Here is a 19,331-nt window from a genome sequence, read left to right as displayed (position 1 = left end):
AAGCTGCCAAATGTCCACTGGGGGGCACAGTGGCCCCTAGTTCAGGACGATTGTCTTAGACGGATTCATGAGATGGAGAATAAAATACCATCACGGCTCTCACGAGATCAGACGAATGTTCTCTCCTCTGCCTGCCATGCCCATGAACCACAGACACTGACGCCCTCGACTAAGATATCAACAAATGCAAGAGACATAAATATAGGAAAACTAAACAATTCTTTTATTTAGTGAGAAACAGGTGGTAAATGACAGCCAGCTCAAACACACTTAAATAGAATAAAAAGGAAGAATATAGACATCACAGAGATGAATTTCACAAGAGGTGACAGATTTCCACTGCAGACCAATGGGACATTTATGAGCGAGATGTCACAGTATTGGTGGCCAATTTGTATCCAATTAGGTTTTCTAAGCTCAAGAACATTTAAAACCTTACATCTAGGCATGACAATTGTAGGAACACCACTCAGTCGTTTAAAACTTCTAAGTGCTACATCTGGGTATTTTTTTCCTAACATTATTTTCTCCCAACATTCAGAATGTCATGTTTCATGTTCCAGTAGTAATCACACAACGGATTAAAAGCCCAACCAACCAAGAAAATGTCAATCTTTCTATAAAGAAAGAAAAATGAAAGGTGTGGACGCAGAAGAACCGCCAAAGCAATTCCAAAGTATCTTGCTCACTCTACAGAAAGGCATGGCTCACGGAACCAAGTACGGAAAGCTACAGCAGTTGAGTATCAGTCTTCCAAGGGCGGGCCGGGCTCAATGCTGGGCACAGCTCTGGGTCTCTCTGCTAGGCTAGCGCATGCCCAGAATCTGTCGGCTTTTCAGCTGGTAATTTTTTTCGATATCTGACAACGCTTGAGCGCGGAGCTGAGCAGCATGAAGCCTTTTCTTCAGGTCTTTGCACTTGGACTTGGAGGTGAGCAGACTCTCAGCGTTCTCACTCCTCAGGACGTTCTCTTTACTTTCCCCACTGAAATGAACTTTCTTCTTAATTATCGAGGATGGAAGATCGAAAAGTTCTTTAGAAAAAAAAGAGAAAGGGTTTTAAGTTCAACTTCTCCATACTTCTCAGATTTCTCAAAACCATTTATTCTTTCCATTCACCTTTGAAATCTGGGGACCTGCGTTATTTTCTCTGGGCTAGGAGGGTAGGGCCATGATGCTGGCGGAAATCAATCCATTTTTTAACCCACAGCATTGAAAAACTTAATCCTGGAATGCGCCAAGGAACGTATTCTCTTAACAACCAACTCTTCCTTTAAGGTTAATAAGTGCATTGGGGATTACAGGCCACAATGTAAAACTTCTGGAAATCAATGTGATTTATCTCTATTCTTGAAAACAAGTGCTATTGTAACCGGAACACGTAACTCCCACAAAAGTAAGGAAGCAGAGGTTCTTTTTTTAACAGAGAACACATATAGTTTTGGTTAAGTATTCAAGAACACTTATTTCAAAGCAGCTTAATTGAGCAGGAACTTGTTTCAAAAAAGAACCTAGGTAAATTCAGCACAGAAAAGGTAATTCAAGTTAATGGTGTAGTGAAAAATGTGAATTGTGTCTTTTACATGAAGAAAAATGTACTTGAAGTGGCTACACTATTTGCTACTGACAGAACTATCTGGGGGCTGGGGACTTGCAGTTTTGAATTCTAGAACCTTTCCATTTTTCCTCTGTGTTCATTTAAAGGAACTATGTTCAAATATTTACTGAGCTCCCTGAACGGGCCATTGTGGATCGAACAAAAGGTCCCATTCCTGTAGGAGGAGACAGACCATCAACAAGTAAACAAGCACACGGGAGGAATATTTGAGGTGCCGTATGGCGGAAAATAATACTGAGAAAGGGAGACAGAAGGGCTGGGTGGTGTTTGCGGGGGTGAAAGCTGCATAGTAGGGTGACTTTTGAGCAGACACTTGATGCAAGGGAGGAAGCGAGAAGCCGTGTGTCTCTCTGGAGGAGCTGCTCTTGGCCCAAGAAAAGGAAAGGCCCTGGGGTCGGGCCGGGGTCTGGATGGGGCAGGCTGCAGAGAGAAGTGCTGCCTTCCGGTTGTCTTGGGACTTCCCGTTTCCTACATCGTGCCTGTTCCCGCTGCAAAGCTAACTCGATGGCTTTTTGCCCTTAACTCTACAGTTTCAAAGATGTCCACCTTTATTATCACGAACCTCTGTCGTTATAAACCAAACATACACTGCAAATCTGACGAATGGGGCAGTTTTCGAAGAAGTGTTTAGAAAAGAATTTGTACTTCACTACATAGAAAAGGAGTTAACACTTCATTAAATACACTGAGTGTTTACGGAGACGCTGCTGCGGACCGGGATGATTTTGACATATTACACTTCCTCCGGTCTGAAGTTTATAGCCCAGGGGAGGATATTTCCAACTGTCCTGAGCGCACAAGGGCACCCACTCGTCCCTGCTTTGTTGTTTATGACTGACGTGCTCAGAGCGGTCAGTGCTCACTTGCCATCAAGTAGCCCCTAGCCCCGGGGGGTCCTTGACTCCTACAGCTCGTTTCAAGTGGTCGCCATGACTCACATCGATAGACACACCTCAGTGTCTACACACACCTGGTTCTATATCCTGTACTGAGACACATCGTCGTGCTCTAGCTCTTCCAGCCTGTGTTCAACCACTGTCAGGGCAAGATGTAAATAAGCTCTTTCCCTGGAGGAGCAGACCTGGCAGGACCTTCGAGAATTCTGGAACAACAGGTTTGATGCATGAAACTCACCCAGATAAAGATGTTTCCTTGCTCTACCACAGTGATCATAATTTCGGCCTATTTTGTCTTTGTGGGTGGCATAAGGAGAAAAGCTGGAATAAATAGTCTAAAAATACTGAAATGGTAGGTAGCAATACTGAGAAAAAAGAAGATATTTCAAAAGAGATGAAGCCCAAGTTTTATATAAATCTTCTTTCATTTACTTCACTCACTTCTTCTATAATGTTATTATAACCATTAGACTGACTGAAGTACTTTTTTTTGTCTGTTCCAGATACAAAATGCTGTCATGCTCCCTGAAGTGACCAGATTCTCTCTCAATATACTCCAGATGGAAAGGACAGCTTTCACCAATGCCGCCCTCCATGGTCATAGAAAGCCATAAGGACTCTGCCTCAGTTTCCCTGGAAAATTCAGATACTCAGTTTTTAAAACCAACAAAAACATTCTATAAGAAACAATTTGTGTCATAAAGAAATTTAGAGGAAAGAGGTTTAACGCTGTGCATTTTCTATCATCTCAAAGAGCAGATTAAGTTGGATGTAGGGTTTCTGTGGACCGGAGAAGGCCCGTTAGAGGTGGCTCGCTGGTGTGCGCGCCAACCACGCCTCACAGAGCAGAGCGAGGGCACAAGGCCCGCAAAGGCAGGGCGCTGGGAAGGCTGACTGTCTGCGGACGACACCGAGTAACGGGAGGAACACAAACAGCGCACGGAGAGGTCAACCAACCGAATTTTGACAAACACGTTTCAATGTGAAGGGTCTTAGCAAAGATCCCAAAGTGATGGCTTAGTCTATGATCGGTTTATCACACCTCTTCAGCCATACTTCCTGTAAAGGCGGTGGCAAAACGGAGAGAAATGTAGAGTTTTGATAATATACCCAGAGAAAAATCTGAAATGCACAACATTTTTAAAAATGTACCTTTTAAAAACAAATATCAAAAACTACACGCGCAGTTTGATGAGGTGAATAAAATTGAAGACGAATTCATCATGACTCATTGCCTCGAGTCTATGAACCCAGCAAGAAAATCACTGCTATCACAGAATCATTATTATTTCCACTGAAATGCGTATATTCAGTACACTCCATCTTAAAACGGAAGACTGTCAATTGCAAGGGCTGCCAAAGCCCCAGGGCGGCAATACTGGGGCCACTCCTTCATGGGGGGGGGGGGAGGCAGCTTCTGTCGACGGAGCTGATTCTCATACCTGGACCACTCGCCAGACGCAGGAACTTCTGCTCCTTCAGCAGGCTGTAATTCTTCAACAGACTTTCTGCCCTAGCCAGCTTGTCCTCTGCCAGCCTCTCCCGAACACAAAGCTCCCGTTCCTTCTCTTTAAAAAGGCAAGGGGACAAGAACAATGTTAACAGGAGGCAACAGGCAGAAGACAGTCCACACTTGGCAATCTCACCGCTTCTCCTCATCACTAAGACCAGCGGGCCTCACCGGCGCTGGGAAGGTTTTCTCGCCAGAGACCCCGGTCAGCCTGTTGTGCTAGGTTATAATTCAGCCCTTCAGTATGCGGTGTGTTGTCTCAGGTGTTCTCGTTAAGGACCGGTTTAAGCACAAATACGAAGTTGGCGTCAACCTTTGGTCATGTTGTCTTAGAGGAACCCATTTGGGAAAATAAACACCTAAAGTCATCTCTGCTCTCTACGGAGAATGGGCAATGGTCCATTTTCTGGCGTTACCTGACCTCACAGAACAAACCCTCCTTCTTCTTCCGGGTGAGTGACAGCACCCAAGTGGAAGAGAAAAAAAACCACAACTCAGGAGGTGCTTCTTTAGATCAGGAACGTAGGCCAGTTTTTAAATTCATGGCCCAGAATTCAGAAAGCTCAGATTTCAGTTGCTGTAAGAAACTACAGAACAGCGGGAAAAGTCTTAATAAAAGGTTTGTTTTACAAATTCTTTTGACAAAAGCATCAAGAAAAGGTTTCTGGGTGAGCATAGATCATACTTCTGCAGAAAGCACATCTCTGGGCCCTATACGACCGTCATCGGAAAGTAAAACAGTAAGGAATGCATTGGATGCTTTGTAAGTTCATTTAAACACAAACGTGTGTATAGTCCGCGTTGGCCATACAGTTGCAGAAGCAAAACCAAGTGAGCCGCGAGGGTGGCAGGAGACGGTCGTCACCCCCTCCCTCGTCCCTTAATGTTGACGTGAGGCCTCCCGGCAGTCACTACCCTGCATCGGGGGGAAAACCTGGGTAGCGGCTCGTACGACAGGGGAGGAGACACACTTCCACCATCAAGAACTCGTTAGCACCCCATCAGTGAATACTCATCCGTGTCTACGGACCTAGGACACCTTGTGCTCTACCGAGTTTCCTGAACGTGTCGAGTCCCCCACTCGACAGGATTTTACACCTGGCCTGTGCTGGGGAAGCCACATCGGAAAGTGAACGTGATGGCTTTTATTATGGAAGGCAGCAAATGTGAAAACCCTCTTTTACAATGGGAAAAAAAGTCAGGGTAAATACAGGAAGGAAGGGAAAGAAAAAGTAGCTCCACGGGACAGCGTAATGGCTACGTGAAAGGGTCATCACGGTCAGTAACCAACCGTAAGAGCGACCAAGCTCAGAAAGAGGCTCAGCGTGAAGGCGCCAGGCGCTTCATTTACTATTTTATAATATGTATTTTGGTTTCTCAAATATTTATAAGAATGTTCTGGTAGAACATACACGTATCGAATACTCTGTTCACAAGCAGATGACAGGCACATCGGACCACAGCGCTCCGGTGCGCTGCCCCCGTTCGGACTTACGCTCCAGCCTCTCTTCTCGAGCTCTGAGGGCTCGCTCTCGCTCCTGCAGCTGCAGCTCCTTTAGCTTCAGCTCTCCCAGCACTGGGCTGGAATCCTGCAGCTTCTCTGGTTCTGATCGACGCCCCCTTCTCTCGGGATTTCTTCTTTGCTCTTCTGCAACCAAGTCTGCTATCAAAGGATTCTCAAGAATTTCTTCAACAGACGGTCGGTGGTAATCCTGGGGGGAAAAATGTTCGGTGTTATAATCAGACTTCATAACACAATAAACACTCATCCTAAAAGAGCAGGTGCATGAAAAATGGCATACATTTCCGAGACGAAAGAAAGGACACCCTTATGGATGGGTCTTAAACACCTAGAAAGGTTAAGTTCACTGGGGGCTTTAGTAACCCACGAGGTTCTGGGTCCACAAGGTAATGCAGATGTGAGCTTACCTTTGTTTCCCCTTAACCAGAGATGGGGCAGGGGAGGGCTGGCTAGCCCTTTGTTTCCCCTTAACCTTTCTAAAAAAAGTTCAGTCCCTGAGCTGGTGCTTGGTGGCACTGCTAGGTCTGCTCTAGGGCCCGCCCTGCCCTTGTATCTCTGAAGAGTCTCTCTGACTTTCAGTCTTGTTGGTCACCATTACCCTTCTTTGTAATTCCACAGCATTGAACTCCTGCTCTTACATCAACCTGACCCTAGGACATCTCCCTCCCCATCCCACGGCCGGATTCTTTCCACCTAATCTCTTTATTTATTTCCCCTCAACTCTTTCTAGCCAGCCCTCCCCTGCCCCATCTCTGGTCTCTGATCTCTCAAGTGGAGTGAGAGGCAGGGTAATGAAGTCTTCTTAGTGGCCCCTTCCCTTACCACCTGCCACACTGAGGTAGACAAGGGAACTGAGGATTTGGAGCTTTTCTGCAATCTTGCTTTGCTACCAGCCATCTGTTAGCAGGGCAGAGAGAGGGAGGAGACATAAAGACAGCACAGAAGGTAGGCCAGCAAGGAGGCACAATTTGCCAAATTTACATTTTCACTGGCATTAACAGAGTAGATTTAGCTAAGGAAATACAGCTAATGCTTCTTCAGTTTCAGTGCTCCAAGACAGAAAATGCACTACTCCACAACGTAATTGAGAGATCGAAACAGACAATATAATCTTATACTCTTTACCTTTAAATTTAACATCCTCGTAATAATGTCATTCAATTCATCAGAGTAACGATAGGGAATTCGCCTGAATTTGCCTTCTCTGATCTTCCCAGCTAGTTCTTTCTGGTTGAAAGCTGTAAATGGAGGCCTGGGGGAAAATGTTTTTCATGTAAAAATGAAAATAAAGAGTAGGAACGAAATCAAAAGCACAATTGGAGCTCCAGTTTGAATTTAGGCTTCTTCTGGGATTGTCTTCCAGCGAAGTTGCCCGACCTTGGCGTTAGACATTTAGGGTCATGTAATGCTTGTTGGGGGGGCTGTCCTGTGCATCCTACTACATTTTGCAGCACCAGGGGCCTCTATGCATGAGATACCAGTAGCTACCTGTAGCTGTGACACCCAAAACTGTCTCCAGACGCTGTCAAATGTCCCATGGAGGGCAGAATTGTTTTCTGCTCCCTGGCTGAGAACCACTGCTCTACAGAATAGTTTAGAAGGGAAAAAAGGGGAAAAGAATGGGAGCTCTTTCTTGTTCTCCAGATCCCCAGACCTCTCCCCCAGATTTTTGTTGCATTTCTTCCATGGGCCTGACCTGTGTGCTCTCTCCCCTTGAGCTAAGCATCAGTCCAGCAAGGGCTGCATCGAGCCAGGTGAGAAGTGTGAATAGTCCCAGGGTTACACCATCAATTTGGAAATAATTTTTTAACCTGTCCATCTTTCCAAAAAAATTTTATTTATTTATTATTTATTAACATACAATGTATTCTTTGTTTCAGGGGTACAGGTCTGTGCTGTCCATCTATCTTAATTTTAACCCAAGGTATGAGTCTTTCAGACTTGAATACGCACAGGTGCTCAAAAGGCAGAACCCAGTGAAAGGTGACAAGCCTCTGTGACTGTACCTCAGACCAGAACTCTGTCTTCATCGTACTTACATTAATGCACACAATTCATACAGCAAACAACCTAGTGACCAGATATCCGATTTCTCATTGTAGGACATGCGATTCATCTGTTCCTAAAGGAGGAAGAAAGGGCAAAAATGTAGGAGGAGTTAAACGTTTATTGTTTTAAAACTTACAAAATGACCCGAGACAAAAATGGAACCTGTACGTTTGGTAATATTGACTCGGAGCAAAAAAAAAAAAAAAAAAAAAAGGAAAAAATTTTATATTATAAAATATTTTTATATCTGTAACAAAAACATCAAAAAGGCTCATTCAGTTTATGTCAGATCTTGTATTATAATAACAAAAGACAGTACTTTATATTTTATCTTCAAATTTATAATGGAGAAAAGGTAATGATCTTATCCTAATGTACTTTGTCCTATATAATTCATTCACTTATTTTCATTCACAAACGTTATTGTGTTACAATGGATCAGGCGCTGATAATTCAAACCTCTACCCTCAAGGAATTCATAATCTAGAAACTCCATTTTATTTTATTTTTTTTATTTTTTTTAAAGATTTTATTTATTTATTCATTCGACAGAGATAGAGACAGCCGGCGAGAGAGGGAACACAAGCACGGGGAGTGGGAGAGGAAGAAGCAGGCTCATAGTGGAAGAGCCTGATGTGGGGCTCGATCCCATAACGCCAGGATCATGCCCTGAGCCGAAGGCAGACGCTTAACCGCTGTGCCACCCAGGCGCCCCTAGAAACTCCATTTTAAAAGAACCAGAGAAAGAAAAAGAACCAGAAAAAATTTCAGAATAACCAAAACATATATCTGGCCCACATTTAAATGGATATAGACATAAGTGGCTAATTGAGTTATCCATTTATATATTTTCCCCTTAGTCCGCAGTATAAATCACAGTATTAACTCACATTCTCATTTTCTAATTTAATCATTTGCCTGTCTCCCACACATACATAGTCCACCACAGTTCTTATTCTCTACAGAGGGCACAGAATCTAGTACCAACACCTTCAGGACGCTTGGTGTTTTAAACTCCCAACAGGTGAGTCTGGTACCACTTCCTGACAATCAATGCCTTAGGGAGGGAGGGCTGAACTTATCTAATTACAAGAGCAGGAGGGAAAAGGAACAAAAGAATTACATAGGTTTCAAATTTTCCAAGAACCACTTCTGGATAATTTTCCTTTATGTTAAAGGCTTTCTGTTCGGAATCTGATCCACTGAGAAAATGACACGGTTCTGGCAATGTCTACTCTTAGTCAAAAACAAAATCGTTAATTTACAAAGTTTTATACTAGAGTCAGATGGGTGAAAATAACTCAAAAAGATCTGGAAAATCCTAGAAATGTTTGTGAACTGTTAAAAAAAATGAATACATCTCCATGTTGATCTGCTCAGATTTCATATACAACACACTGGTCATAGCACTTACTGCTTCAAGCTTTTCAAGAGCCAGCAGCTAATATCTAGAGAGTCATAAACAGTTCCTATCCTTTGACCTAGCAATTTCAATCTGAGAGCTACATGCCAAGGAAATAACCAAAAAGAAAGAAAGGACAATTCACACAAAGGTATGCAGAGCAGGGCTTCTTAGAAGCGTAAGAAATTTTGGAAACAAAATATCCAGCAACAGAAGGAATGGCTACATAAGGTGGGTGGGCTGCAGCTTCGCCCCCGGAAAAGGCAACCAAAAACAAGCACAGTACAAGAAGCTAACACTGTACAAACATGTTATCCGAGGTGACTCCTGAATCTGCCTGCACAAGAGTCATCTACAGAGTCTGTTAAAAGGCAGAGTCCAAAATGAAAAGTGGAAGGGGGTAGGGGTGAAGAAGCATGCAAAAACCAGTCCAGAGACCCAGATTCACTGGATTTGGGTTTGGGGCCCAGGACTCTGCATTTTAAACAAACCCTCCAAATAAGTCCAAGCTGGTGTACAGGACCCATGGCACTTTGGGAAATGTCGCTCTTGAGGCCAGAGACAAAACCCATTTCATCTTTGTAATCCCAGCACTTGGCAGTCATTGAATAAAAGCTTCTCTTTAGGGGAGCCTGGGTGGCTCAGTCTGACTTGGTTTCAGCTAAGGTCATGAATCTCAGGGTCCTGGGATTGAACCCCGAGTTGAACTTGGCACTCAGCTGGGAATCTCCTTGAGATTCTCTCCCTTTCCCTCTGCCCCTCCCTCCACTCATGCATTCATGCATGCGCTCTCTCTCTTCAATAAATAATCTAAAAAAAAAAAAAAAGCATTTCACTTTAATTGCTGATATAGAGGAATTTAACAGTCTGGTGATCCATTTGGAAAAACAGAAATTTAAAATGAACAACACTATTAATCCTTGGCTATTGTGTATTACTAAGCAAACAAATGAACAAAACCTCAATTTCCCTGCATTTGAATGCTTAGCATTAGGATGTTTAAAAAGTATCTAAATTCTGAAGTACTTACAGGAGACATGTAGTAGGGCGTGCCAACAAATGTTTTTGCAAAACTCGTATCATGGTTTAATATTCTAGCTAGCCCAAAGTCCCCAAGCTTAACATTTTGCTTGCCATCCAGGAAAACGTTGGCTGGTTTCAGATCCCGATGAAGCACAGTATGACCACCATCGCTTCGTCGGTGACATTCCTTTAGGGCCAGAGTCAACTGAGTCATCACACGAAGAACAAACTCTTCATCTAAGTATTGTCTGAAACCAAAGCAGTTATACAGCATATAACTTCTGAACAAAACCATTAAAAAGATGGGACAATGTGAAGTATCTAGTTTGTTTTCAAAGTGTACAAATAGGGGAAAAAAAACCTCTTATTTTCAATAAGAGATATGGGTGTTGATTCACCAGGGATTTTCTAAAGTACTACGGACCCACCAAACAAATACAAGAACAGTCTTCCACATTGCTAAGTACTTCATCCCCAATCCTGCAACAGGATGCTTAACAGAAATGAAACTTGGCCTATTCTCAGCTTAAGTTTAAAAGATTAATTTACCTTTCCTTTGTTCCCTTTGTAATTACACTAGCCAGGTCCCCTCCTTCGCAATATTCCATTACGATGTACAGTGTTGTGTTGGTTCGGTCAATAATTCGATCATAATAACGGACGATGTTTGGATGTTTCAGTTCACGGAGTAAATTCACTTCAGAAACAAGCATCTGTTTCTCAGCTTCTGTCATGGAGCCATAGTCAAGTTCTTTCCAAACTAATATCTGAAGTAAGAATTTCCAAGGTGTGAATGAACTCATTATATTCAAAGACAAAGAATGAACATTCTAACCTCTGAAAATTGTAAAAGGCACTTCTCTATTAAACAGATCACACGGTCGTTATCATCTAATTTAGTTCAATGAACATAAGAACCCCTGCGTTTATTTCCATAACTTTGCCCTAAATTTCAAGCAATAAATGATGCAATAGGAGAGAGGGGGATGAGGCATACTGGGCATCCTCCAACCTCCTACCCTCAGTTGCTTTGTGGCAGGTGGGCAGAAGGTACTGTGGTCAAAGCTGGGGCAGAGGTAGTCAAAGTTCCTCATCATTCCAACCAGTCAAACTTTTCCAGGGTGAGAGACCTTAGTAAAGATCCCTCCATCAGCAGCCAGGCAGTTTCCTCTCCCTTATTTCTTCCTGTATAAGATCTACCTACACACAGTGGGAAATAAGGCTCCAATAATCCGAAGAATGGGTATTTTAAATGAGTTCTGACTCCAAGACAAAATCTCCAGGTTCTGGTGGTCCTGCCTCTTTCCCAGGTCCAAGAGGACTACTCTACTCTGAAAAGAGCTCAAGACAGCTATCTGTCACTAATGGGAGGCCCTTAGCAAGTCAAAGCAGGAAAAAGGAGGAAAAGGGAAGAGAAAGGAAAATAGAAAAGAGAGATCTCAAAAGACGCAGTCTTCCAGCCCTTGAGCGACCCAGGACAGACACAGACCTGAAAGAGATGAACTCTGCCAGGCACCCCGCCTTGGAGACCCACGGCCCCAGGCCTCTCGCTCCCCTGCCTCCCAGGAGCCCGGGGGCGCTCGCCGCAGGCGGGCGGAACCGCTGCTGGGGCGGAGACACGGAGGTGGCCCGCGCTCACCTTGCCGTCGCTCTTCCTCCGGATCTTCTGGCAGCGGCCATAGGAGCCCGTGCCAATGGTGTACAGCACCTCGTAGTCCTCCGCCCGAGTAGGCATGGCCGGGCCCGCCGCAGGTCTCCTGCAGGTCGCTCCGCCGGCTCTGAGACCCCTCCGAGCCACACTACCTATTTTGCCGCTCCAGTCTCCAGCCCGGTTTAACCGACGCGGGCCCTGGCCTGGAAGCCTATTGGCCCGCGGTGAGGTCGCTTCGCCTCTCTGATTGGTTAGAAGAGCACAACATCCTAGGCATCTTGGGAAAGGCGTATCGCTAGGCAACCGCGTCGGCGTCCCCCTCGGCGTCGGCTTCCCCCCCCGCCCCGCGCCCCGTGGGGGAAAGAGGCGGAGCTAAACCAAAGGGAGGCGGGGGATACAAAGCAGGTGTAGGCGTGTCTCCGCCGGTATGTCCCTCCTGCTGAGGTAGCCAAGGTAATCGAAGTCCGGCGACCTCTCCTCGGACTTCTTTGCCCTCTGCCGCCACCAGCTGCCTTCTGACCTTTGCACTATGACCCCTCACACTAGCCACTCTCTTCTGCACACACCCTCCTCTTAAGTTCCTGAACCCTGAGCCTGGGCGGGATCACACTGAAGACGTGGTGGGACCTGAGTGCTGAGATGCAAAGTACAGAACCTCTACTAAAGGTGCGTGAACAGGTTCAGACAATGGTCGGGGACTGTGCCAAGCACTTACATGTGTTGTCTCGTTTATTCCTCAACACAAACCTATAATGCAGGAATTAGTGTACTTTCCCATGAGGAAACGGAAGCACAGAAGAGTTAGATTATTTGCTTTAGGTCCAACAGTCAGGAAGAGAAGAATCAATTTGAAAACAGTGGATACTCATAGAAATGATTTAAAGCTTACACATGACCTTAGGGCGTAGTCACCGTAGAGGGACTATATTTTTGAACACTAAATTTAGAGTCCTGCTTAACATGTACAGGATGTATGCAAAACCTCAGTGTAGAATATGGAAGTCCTTGATATTTTGGAATATCCAGGAGAATACAGTGGCTCTCGGGCAGAGACAGTCAGGTTTACCTTTAAGACAACTACAAAAAAATTTTTTATTAGAAAAGACTACCACATAGGTTATTTGGGGTGCCAAACACATAATTAATTGACAAAACTTCATAAGATATAGCCTCTTCTGGGTGCCCAGCTCACCTAGTCAGATTAAAGAGTCCCATTTTTACTGGAAGAGGGGGCCAGCCCTGAATGGAGGATTAGTCCATTACCAGAAGGCTAATAAGTTGGCAGTGCATAAGTAGGTCAATTTTCTTTAAATATCTGTTCAGCATGGAGTTGAAAGGAACTTGATTTTCTATTAATAAGAATTACAAACCTCTTTCTGTTAAAAATAAGGAATTTCTTACATGCACTGAATATAGCATAATTGGAATTGCCAGCCAGAAGCATTTTTAAAGTAACATTCAAGGACACTGTCTTACCTCAAGGGAATAGGACCAATTTAGGTTTCAAAAGTTATGTAAGGAGCCACAAGTATCTGAGTTAATTGGCATTGTAATTTTTTTTATTTTAGTACTTCTTAAAGATTGACATTCATGGGGCTCTTTGGCTGGCCTGCCCCAAATCCAGTCCTGCACCTTGTCTCTGGCCACTCTTCTGCTCTCATGTTTTGCACCGGTTCCCCAAACCTGGCACACTTTCTCAGCTCCCACCGCCACTGCCACCATCACCTTTGTACCTGTTATTCCATTTGTGTGGAATACTGCCCACCCTACTCCCTTAACCACTCCCTCACCCCCATGTCTGTCCAGACGATACAACTTGTCTTTCAATACTCAATGCCAGCTTTCTTTCCTATACCCCAGGAAGTCTCCTCTAGCATGCTAAAACAAGCAATTTTTTCATCTGCAATATTCACAGACCGCCTCGTGCGTAAATCAACACTTCTCTTGTAACTTATCATTATTTGTTTACATGGGTCTGACAGTAGCTCAGCTCCAAGCTCCTTGCAGCCAACATAAGTCCTGTAAAAGGATGCATGCAATAAATTTTTGTTAAATGAAAGTATGAGAAGTAGCTTATTAATAATCATGCAAGGATTTGGAGTGAGCCCTGAAGTACTCATGTTTCAAATGCCCCAGTCCTATGGCAGAGAATATTGGGGAAAGGCCATCCCACGAGTATGGAGAGTGCCATCTAGACACATATATTCGTTCCACAAATATTTATTGGGCACTTACCATGTGCCAGGTGTAATGATAGGTATTGATATGCTAGGTGTTCATTAGAGAAGAGACAGGGGAGGCGTGATCACAAAGATAAAAAGTGACATAGGCATGGCGTGACAAACCCTAAGGACCGGCCAGAGTTAGTCCATACCACTGGGTGGGAGTAAGGGGCAGGACAGCCCAGAGCAGAGACCTGGAGGCAAGAAGCATGTGGAAGCCAATCAGGAACACTTTACAGGAAACACCCCTTCCCCCGTCACTTCCTCTCTCCTTCCTCCATCTTCTGCCAATTTTTTAAGACTCGGATTGCACTCGGTTTCTTCCCTGAAAATTTCCCTGACTGCCTTCAACCCACGGTGGTCTCCCAAAAGAGGAATTAACTGTGTTTTTTATGCATTCAGAATATGCCATATACTAGTCTGTATCACTAGTTTCTCATGTAATATCCTGTTTCTCTGACCTATTACAGCAAAAACTCATCCTTCCACAAATATAAATTGAGACCCTGCCAGGTGCCAAAGATCCCCCCGTGAGGAGGACTCACATGCAGCCCTGGAGGCGGAGGGGTCAGATGTACTCGTGTGCCCGTGTGCAGAGAAATTCAGCCATTACAAATCGTGGGAAGAATTAAGAAAATAGAGAACTGAGACAGAAACCAAGAACTAAGAGCTGAGCAGTTCCATGAGAACAGGGCCAAGGCTCGAACTTCTCGCTCACACCCAGGGTCGAATTCACTGTCTCCACGGTCTTCTTGCTCCTGTGGTCAGTTTTAACTGCAATGTGGTGAAATCCCAAATAAAGAGATTATCTGCACTATGTGTGCTCTGCTCACGAGACACCAGCTCATTTTGAAGAGAAGCTAGTTGGAAGACTAGTAGGTCTCTCTAGGTAACATGTTTAGAATCAAGCTCCTGATCTTTGCTCCAAATGTGTTCTACTCGCTGTCTTCTTCGTCTTAAGTAACCAACGCATAGGATTTGTTTTTGTTTATTTTGTTCACTGCAGTATCTCCGGCTCTTAAAACGTGCCTGGAACGTAAGTGGGCACTCCACTGGCATTTGTACGTTGAATGAAGGAAGGAAGGAAGGAAGGAAGGAAGGAAGGAAGGAAGGAAGGAAGGAAGGAAGGGAGGGAGGAACAAATGAAGGAACAAACAAAAGAACAAGCCATACCTCAATGCCCTCTGCCTCCCTTTTAATGTTACGTGAAAGACCCACTAGAGGGCTGCAAATCACTACACAGAAACCGAGGTGTTAGTACACGCACCCCAGTCCACCTGCAGGGGCCTGTGCTGACAGGAAACTCTGAGATTTGCATATTGAACATTTCGAACCTCAGACAAATGCTTTGTGTGTTTTCTTTCTACAATTCCCGGGAGCAATCTGAAGTCAGGGATTATGGAAATTCTTTAAAGTGCTTACTTAATAAAGATTTCTAGAAAGAGAAAAAAAAAGGAAAGATTCTTTGTTTATAAAAATCAGAAGCTAAAATATGTTTCTGAAAAAAATGTGCATGACATCATATGCGCTGAGTAGATAACCGTGTTCTAGAAAAAAAGAATGAGGTGTTACGGAGACTGGCCCTAGCAGTGACACACTATTTCATATAAACAGAAGGGCAAGATGCAAGCTAAGAGACAGCTTTGGATTTAACGTCAGGAGGGAAGAATATGAGGAGAAGCAGTTTATCTTTGAAAACCAAATAGTGTTTAGTTCTGAGTGCTACCCCATTTTAAAGAGGGATGGTGTGTCCAAGGCTGAGTTCTGTTCAATGTAAGGATCAAGTTTCCGACAGAGAGCCATTCACCAGTTTTACATGATTTTTCATAATACTTGTAAATTAAGGATATCTGTTCTCTCTGAGGATATTGAGGATATAAATTGGTAAAGAAGAATGTTAAAACTAATCTCAAATGCTGAGGCCATAATGTATTTCTAAAGGACTTTAGCCGCTTCTAGAGAACACTCTCGATTCTTCCTTCAGGGGGCAGCAGAGTGAAAGTGTAGAAGCAGGGGGTTTGATGTCTAGGAGCCCCTTTCTGTTTTTGCTGAGCTGTGTCACCTAGGGAATCCGTTCCACCTCTCTGGGCCCTACAAAATGAGAACGTGACATTAGATGACCTTAAATGACCCTTCCAGCTTGACACGTTATGATTCTATCTCAATTTCCAGAACATCCACCAGAACTGTCAGAGCCAGGACTCTTGGTATGACCCCAGGTGACAGTTTTTTATTAAGTAGCAATGTCTGCATTAGATTTCTCAACATTCCCTCTCTTTTCATTCTTTGCCTTTACCAGCAACACTGACTGAAAGACAGACACAGTGAGAGGTCCCCCTGGAAAGGCGAGACAGGTGCAGAGCAGCTATCCCTATGCAGTGTGAAAATCACGCTCAGAGAGCTTTCCCTAAATGTTCAGGGAGCCCAGAAGGAGGAGCCCGGATCTGATGAGGAAGGCAGGGACTGCCAGCCAGGGCAAATGTTCCCGGAAAGGCTGCATTTGTGTTTTTTTTTTTTTTTTAAGATTTTATTTATTTATTTGACAGAGACAGCCAGCGAGAGAGGGAGCACAGCAGGGGGAGTGGGAGAGGAAGAAGCAGGCTCCCAGCGGAGGAGCCTGATGTGGGACTTGATCCCGGAACGCCGGGATCACGCCCTGAGCCGAAGGCAGACGCTTAACGACTGCACTACCCAGGCGCCCCGAAAGGCTGCATTTGAACTACATCTGAAGGACAGGTGGGAATTAGGAGGAAAGGGACTGTGGGTAAAAGCAGGGAGGCAAGGGAGGGGCTGCAGTTTGGCAAAGCAAAGGGTGCGGTGTGCTTACCTTGTGCAACAGGTGAGCAGGACGACCCGAGGGCAGATGCAATCTCCTGATGGAATCCCCATGGAGGCTTTGAGCAGACGCGCATTACCAGACTGTGCTCTGGGAAGGTCACTCTGATAACACTGTAGAATGGGAACGTGGGGACGGGAATTCAGGTGGGAGTTTATGGTAGTAAAACCCAGGGGATAAATGATACCAACGGAACTGAGGAAGTGGCTGTGGGAATGGAGAAGGTGGTGGGGGGCAGACCTGTCTGGGAGGTAGATCAGATGTACGTCGGGGAGGAACGAGGACAACTCCCAGCTTGAGTGAGCAGACGGGTGGTGGTGTCCTAACTGCTGGCGTGGGGGACACTGAGCTCACGCTCAGCCTCAGGGCCTCTGGGGGAGCTGACCAGTGGGCAGCCAGACACGAAGTTTCAGCAGAGTGGTCTGGGCTGGAGACAAGAGCTGGAAGTCGGTGGCGACAGAGGTCAGGTGTGGGGAGGAATAGGCCCTGAGAATGGCAGAGTGATAAGGGAGATGGGAAAGGAGCCTGGAGGGCATGCTGGGCACGAGGAGGCAGAAGAGCCAGCGAAGGACACCAAGGCGAGTGACCAAAGAGGTAGGAAGCAATAGGGAAATAACTTGTAACCCAGCTTCCAACCCAGGAAATGGTTTTTTAAAAATGTGGCGTGGTCCACAGTGCTGGATATTGTCGAAAGAGCAAATAAAGTCAGTGCAGAAATGGAAACACTGGATTAGGTCATTCAGAGAGCCTGTGACCCACCTAGGAGCATTTTCTTTTTTAAAAAAAAAAAATTTATGAGAAAGAGATAGTGGGGGGAGAGGGGCTGTGGGAGAGGGAGAGAGAGAATCTTAAGTAGGCTCCACTCCCAGCGCAGAGCCTGACATGGGGCTTGATCCCACGACCCTGAGATCACGACCAGAGCCAAAATCAGGAGTCAGATGCTCAACCAATTGTGCCACCCAGACGCCCCATAGGAGCATTTTCAAGTCGAGTGGTGTAGAAGCCAGCAGGACCAGATGGTGAAGGAAGATAGACAGTGTGTGTGTGTGTGTGTGTGTGTGTGTGTGTGTGTGTGTGTGTCCTGTGGGGCCCTGCCTTTCCGCCCGGCCCTGTCCCCAGAACGGGTGGCCTTCCCACCCTCCTTGCCCCACTCTCCTGACATCAGCCTGCGGCTGGTTGCAAGTTACACGCTCACGACAGGTGCCTCATGGAGCTCACGTTCCTCACAGCACCCACCTTCCCGGCGGCCACGGATGAGGTTCCACGGGAAAGGCGAGGATCGTGACCAGCAGCCCGCGGAGGCCGCGGAAAGGGCGCTGTTGGCCTGCCTTTGCTCAGTGAGGAGGCTTCACAGGAAGTCAGAGGAGGAACTTCTGTTTTGACTTTCAGGGGAAAGAACCGAAAGTCTAGGCACCAGCCTGGGTCTGCTCCCCGGGCAGGGCGCGTCATGAGCTCCCGGGCGCCTCCCATCGGCAATGAACTTGAGTCTGGATTCAGTCCAGGAGGAAGCGCCCCACACCCTTTCGTTGTTTCTCAGCACTCATTCTTTGACCAAGCCCCGCCGGAGAGTAGCCTCAGGGCTGTAGCCTGTAGCCGGGGAGGACAACCGAGGGCAGACGCAGAAGGGAAAGCCTGTGGCGACAGGTCTCGCATGGTGACTGGTCACTGAGCTCCGGCCAGCCCCGGGCCAGCACCGATCCCATCTCGCAACTGCCCGTGGGGAATTCACAAAGGAGGAACTGGGGGCACAGAGACGGCAACTGGTGAACTCAGGGTGCTGAGTGGCAGCCCCCGGTGGCGTCCGTCCTCCGAGAGATCAGGATCTTGACAGCTAGTTTGTGTGGCTGGCCTGCTTTGGTCCAGGAGAGGGGATTTTTAAAAAATCAACGGCAATGATCCAATGTCTAGAGTAGGCTCTGCTCTAACCGCTGCGCCATGAGGCCTGGCATCTGCCCACTGACCAGACCTCGCCCCCCTCGCTGGACCCCAGAGAGCTCACCTACTGCCACAGTGTGAACGTGGAGAGAGGGTGGGAGGGAAAAGCAGGGCTCTGTGTTCCTCCTCAGCGACACGGACCTGAGGCAGATGCCGGCCCCACACACCCAAGCTGGATGAGACGACGGGCAGTTACCCAGGGCCCCGGAGCCCCGGGTCCCTCCCCTGGAGAAAGGGGGACATAATGCCTCCCTCACAGGGTTTCCCTGAGGGTTGGGCGAAATCATGGGTGTCATGTCTGACCTGCTGTAGACGCCCCCGATGTGATTGCTACTATGGTTTATAGTAGAATTCTCTTGTTACGGAGGGAAACACAACACTAGACGTTCAGCTGACTGCTGAGGCTCTGTGACAGGCATTTTTTAAAAAGATTTTATTCATTATTTGACAGAGAGGGAGACAAGCAGGGGGAGAGGCAGAGGGAGAAGCAGGTTCCCCACTGAGCAGGGAGCCTGGTGTGGGGCTCGATCCCAGGACTCTGGGATCATGACCTAAGCTGAAGGCAGGCGCTTTACCGACTGAGCCACCCAGGTGCCCCCATGACAGGAATCTATCTGACCTCCAGTCGCCTGCCCTGGCCAGCATTTCAGACGACAAACACTGCCCCA

The 19,331-nt window shown here is 46.2% G+C and overlaps 1 protein-coding gene across 2 annotated transcripts; it reads right to left on the bottom strand.

The window, feature by feature from the left end:
• Positions 1-200: 200 nt before the first annotated feature.
• Positions 201-18,171, bottom strand: NEK2 (NIMA related kinase 2). Of its 2 annotated transcripts, none has more exons than XM_040636367.1 (10): positions 17,965-18,171; positions 16,720-16,841; positions 11,659-11,913; positions 10,569-10,786; positions 10,027-10,267; positions 7,585-7,667; positions 6,671-6,797; positions 5,519-5,735; positions 3,956-4,081; positions 201-1,033 (listed from the first exon to the last, which is right to left on the bottom strand). In XM_040636367.1, exons 3-10 carry the CDS (start codon positions 11,752-11,754, stop codon positions 807-809), a joined length of 1,335 nt encoding a protein of 444 aa, XP_040492301.1. In that variant the 5' UTR covers positions 11,755-11,913; positions 16,720-16,841; positions 17,965-18,171; the 3' UTR covers positions 201-806. The 2 variants fall into 2 exon arrangements, with proteins under 2 accessions (XP_040492301.1, XP_040492302.1); XM_040636368.1 differs by lacking the exon at positions 17,965-18,171 and adding an exon at positions 16,969-17,943.
• Positions 18,172-19,331: the final 1,160 nt, after the last annotated feature.

This window comes from Ursus maritimus, unplaced genomic scaffold (assembly GCF_017311325.1).
Source record: "Ursus maritimus isolate PB19 unplaced genomic scaffold, ASM1731132v1 scaffold_2, whole genome shotgun sequence".
NCBI classification, from domain to species: domain Eukaryota; kingdom Metazoa; phylum Chordata; class Mammalia; order Carnivora; family Ursidae; genus Ursus; species Ursus maritimus.
Note: the sequence above shows the minus strand (reverse complement) of the source record. Positions and strands in the feature narration are given on the sequence as shown.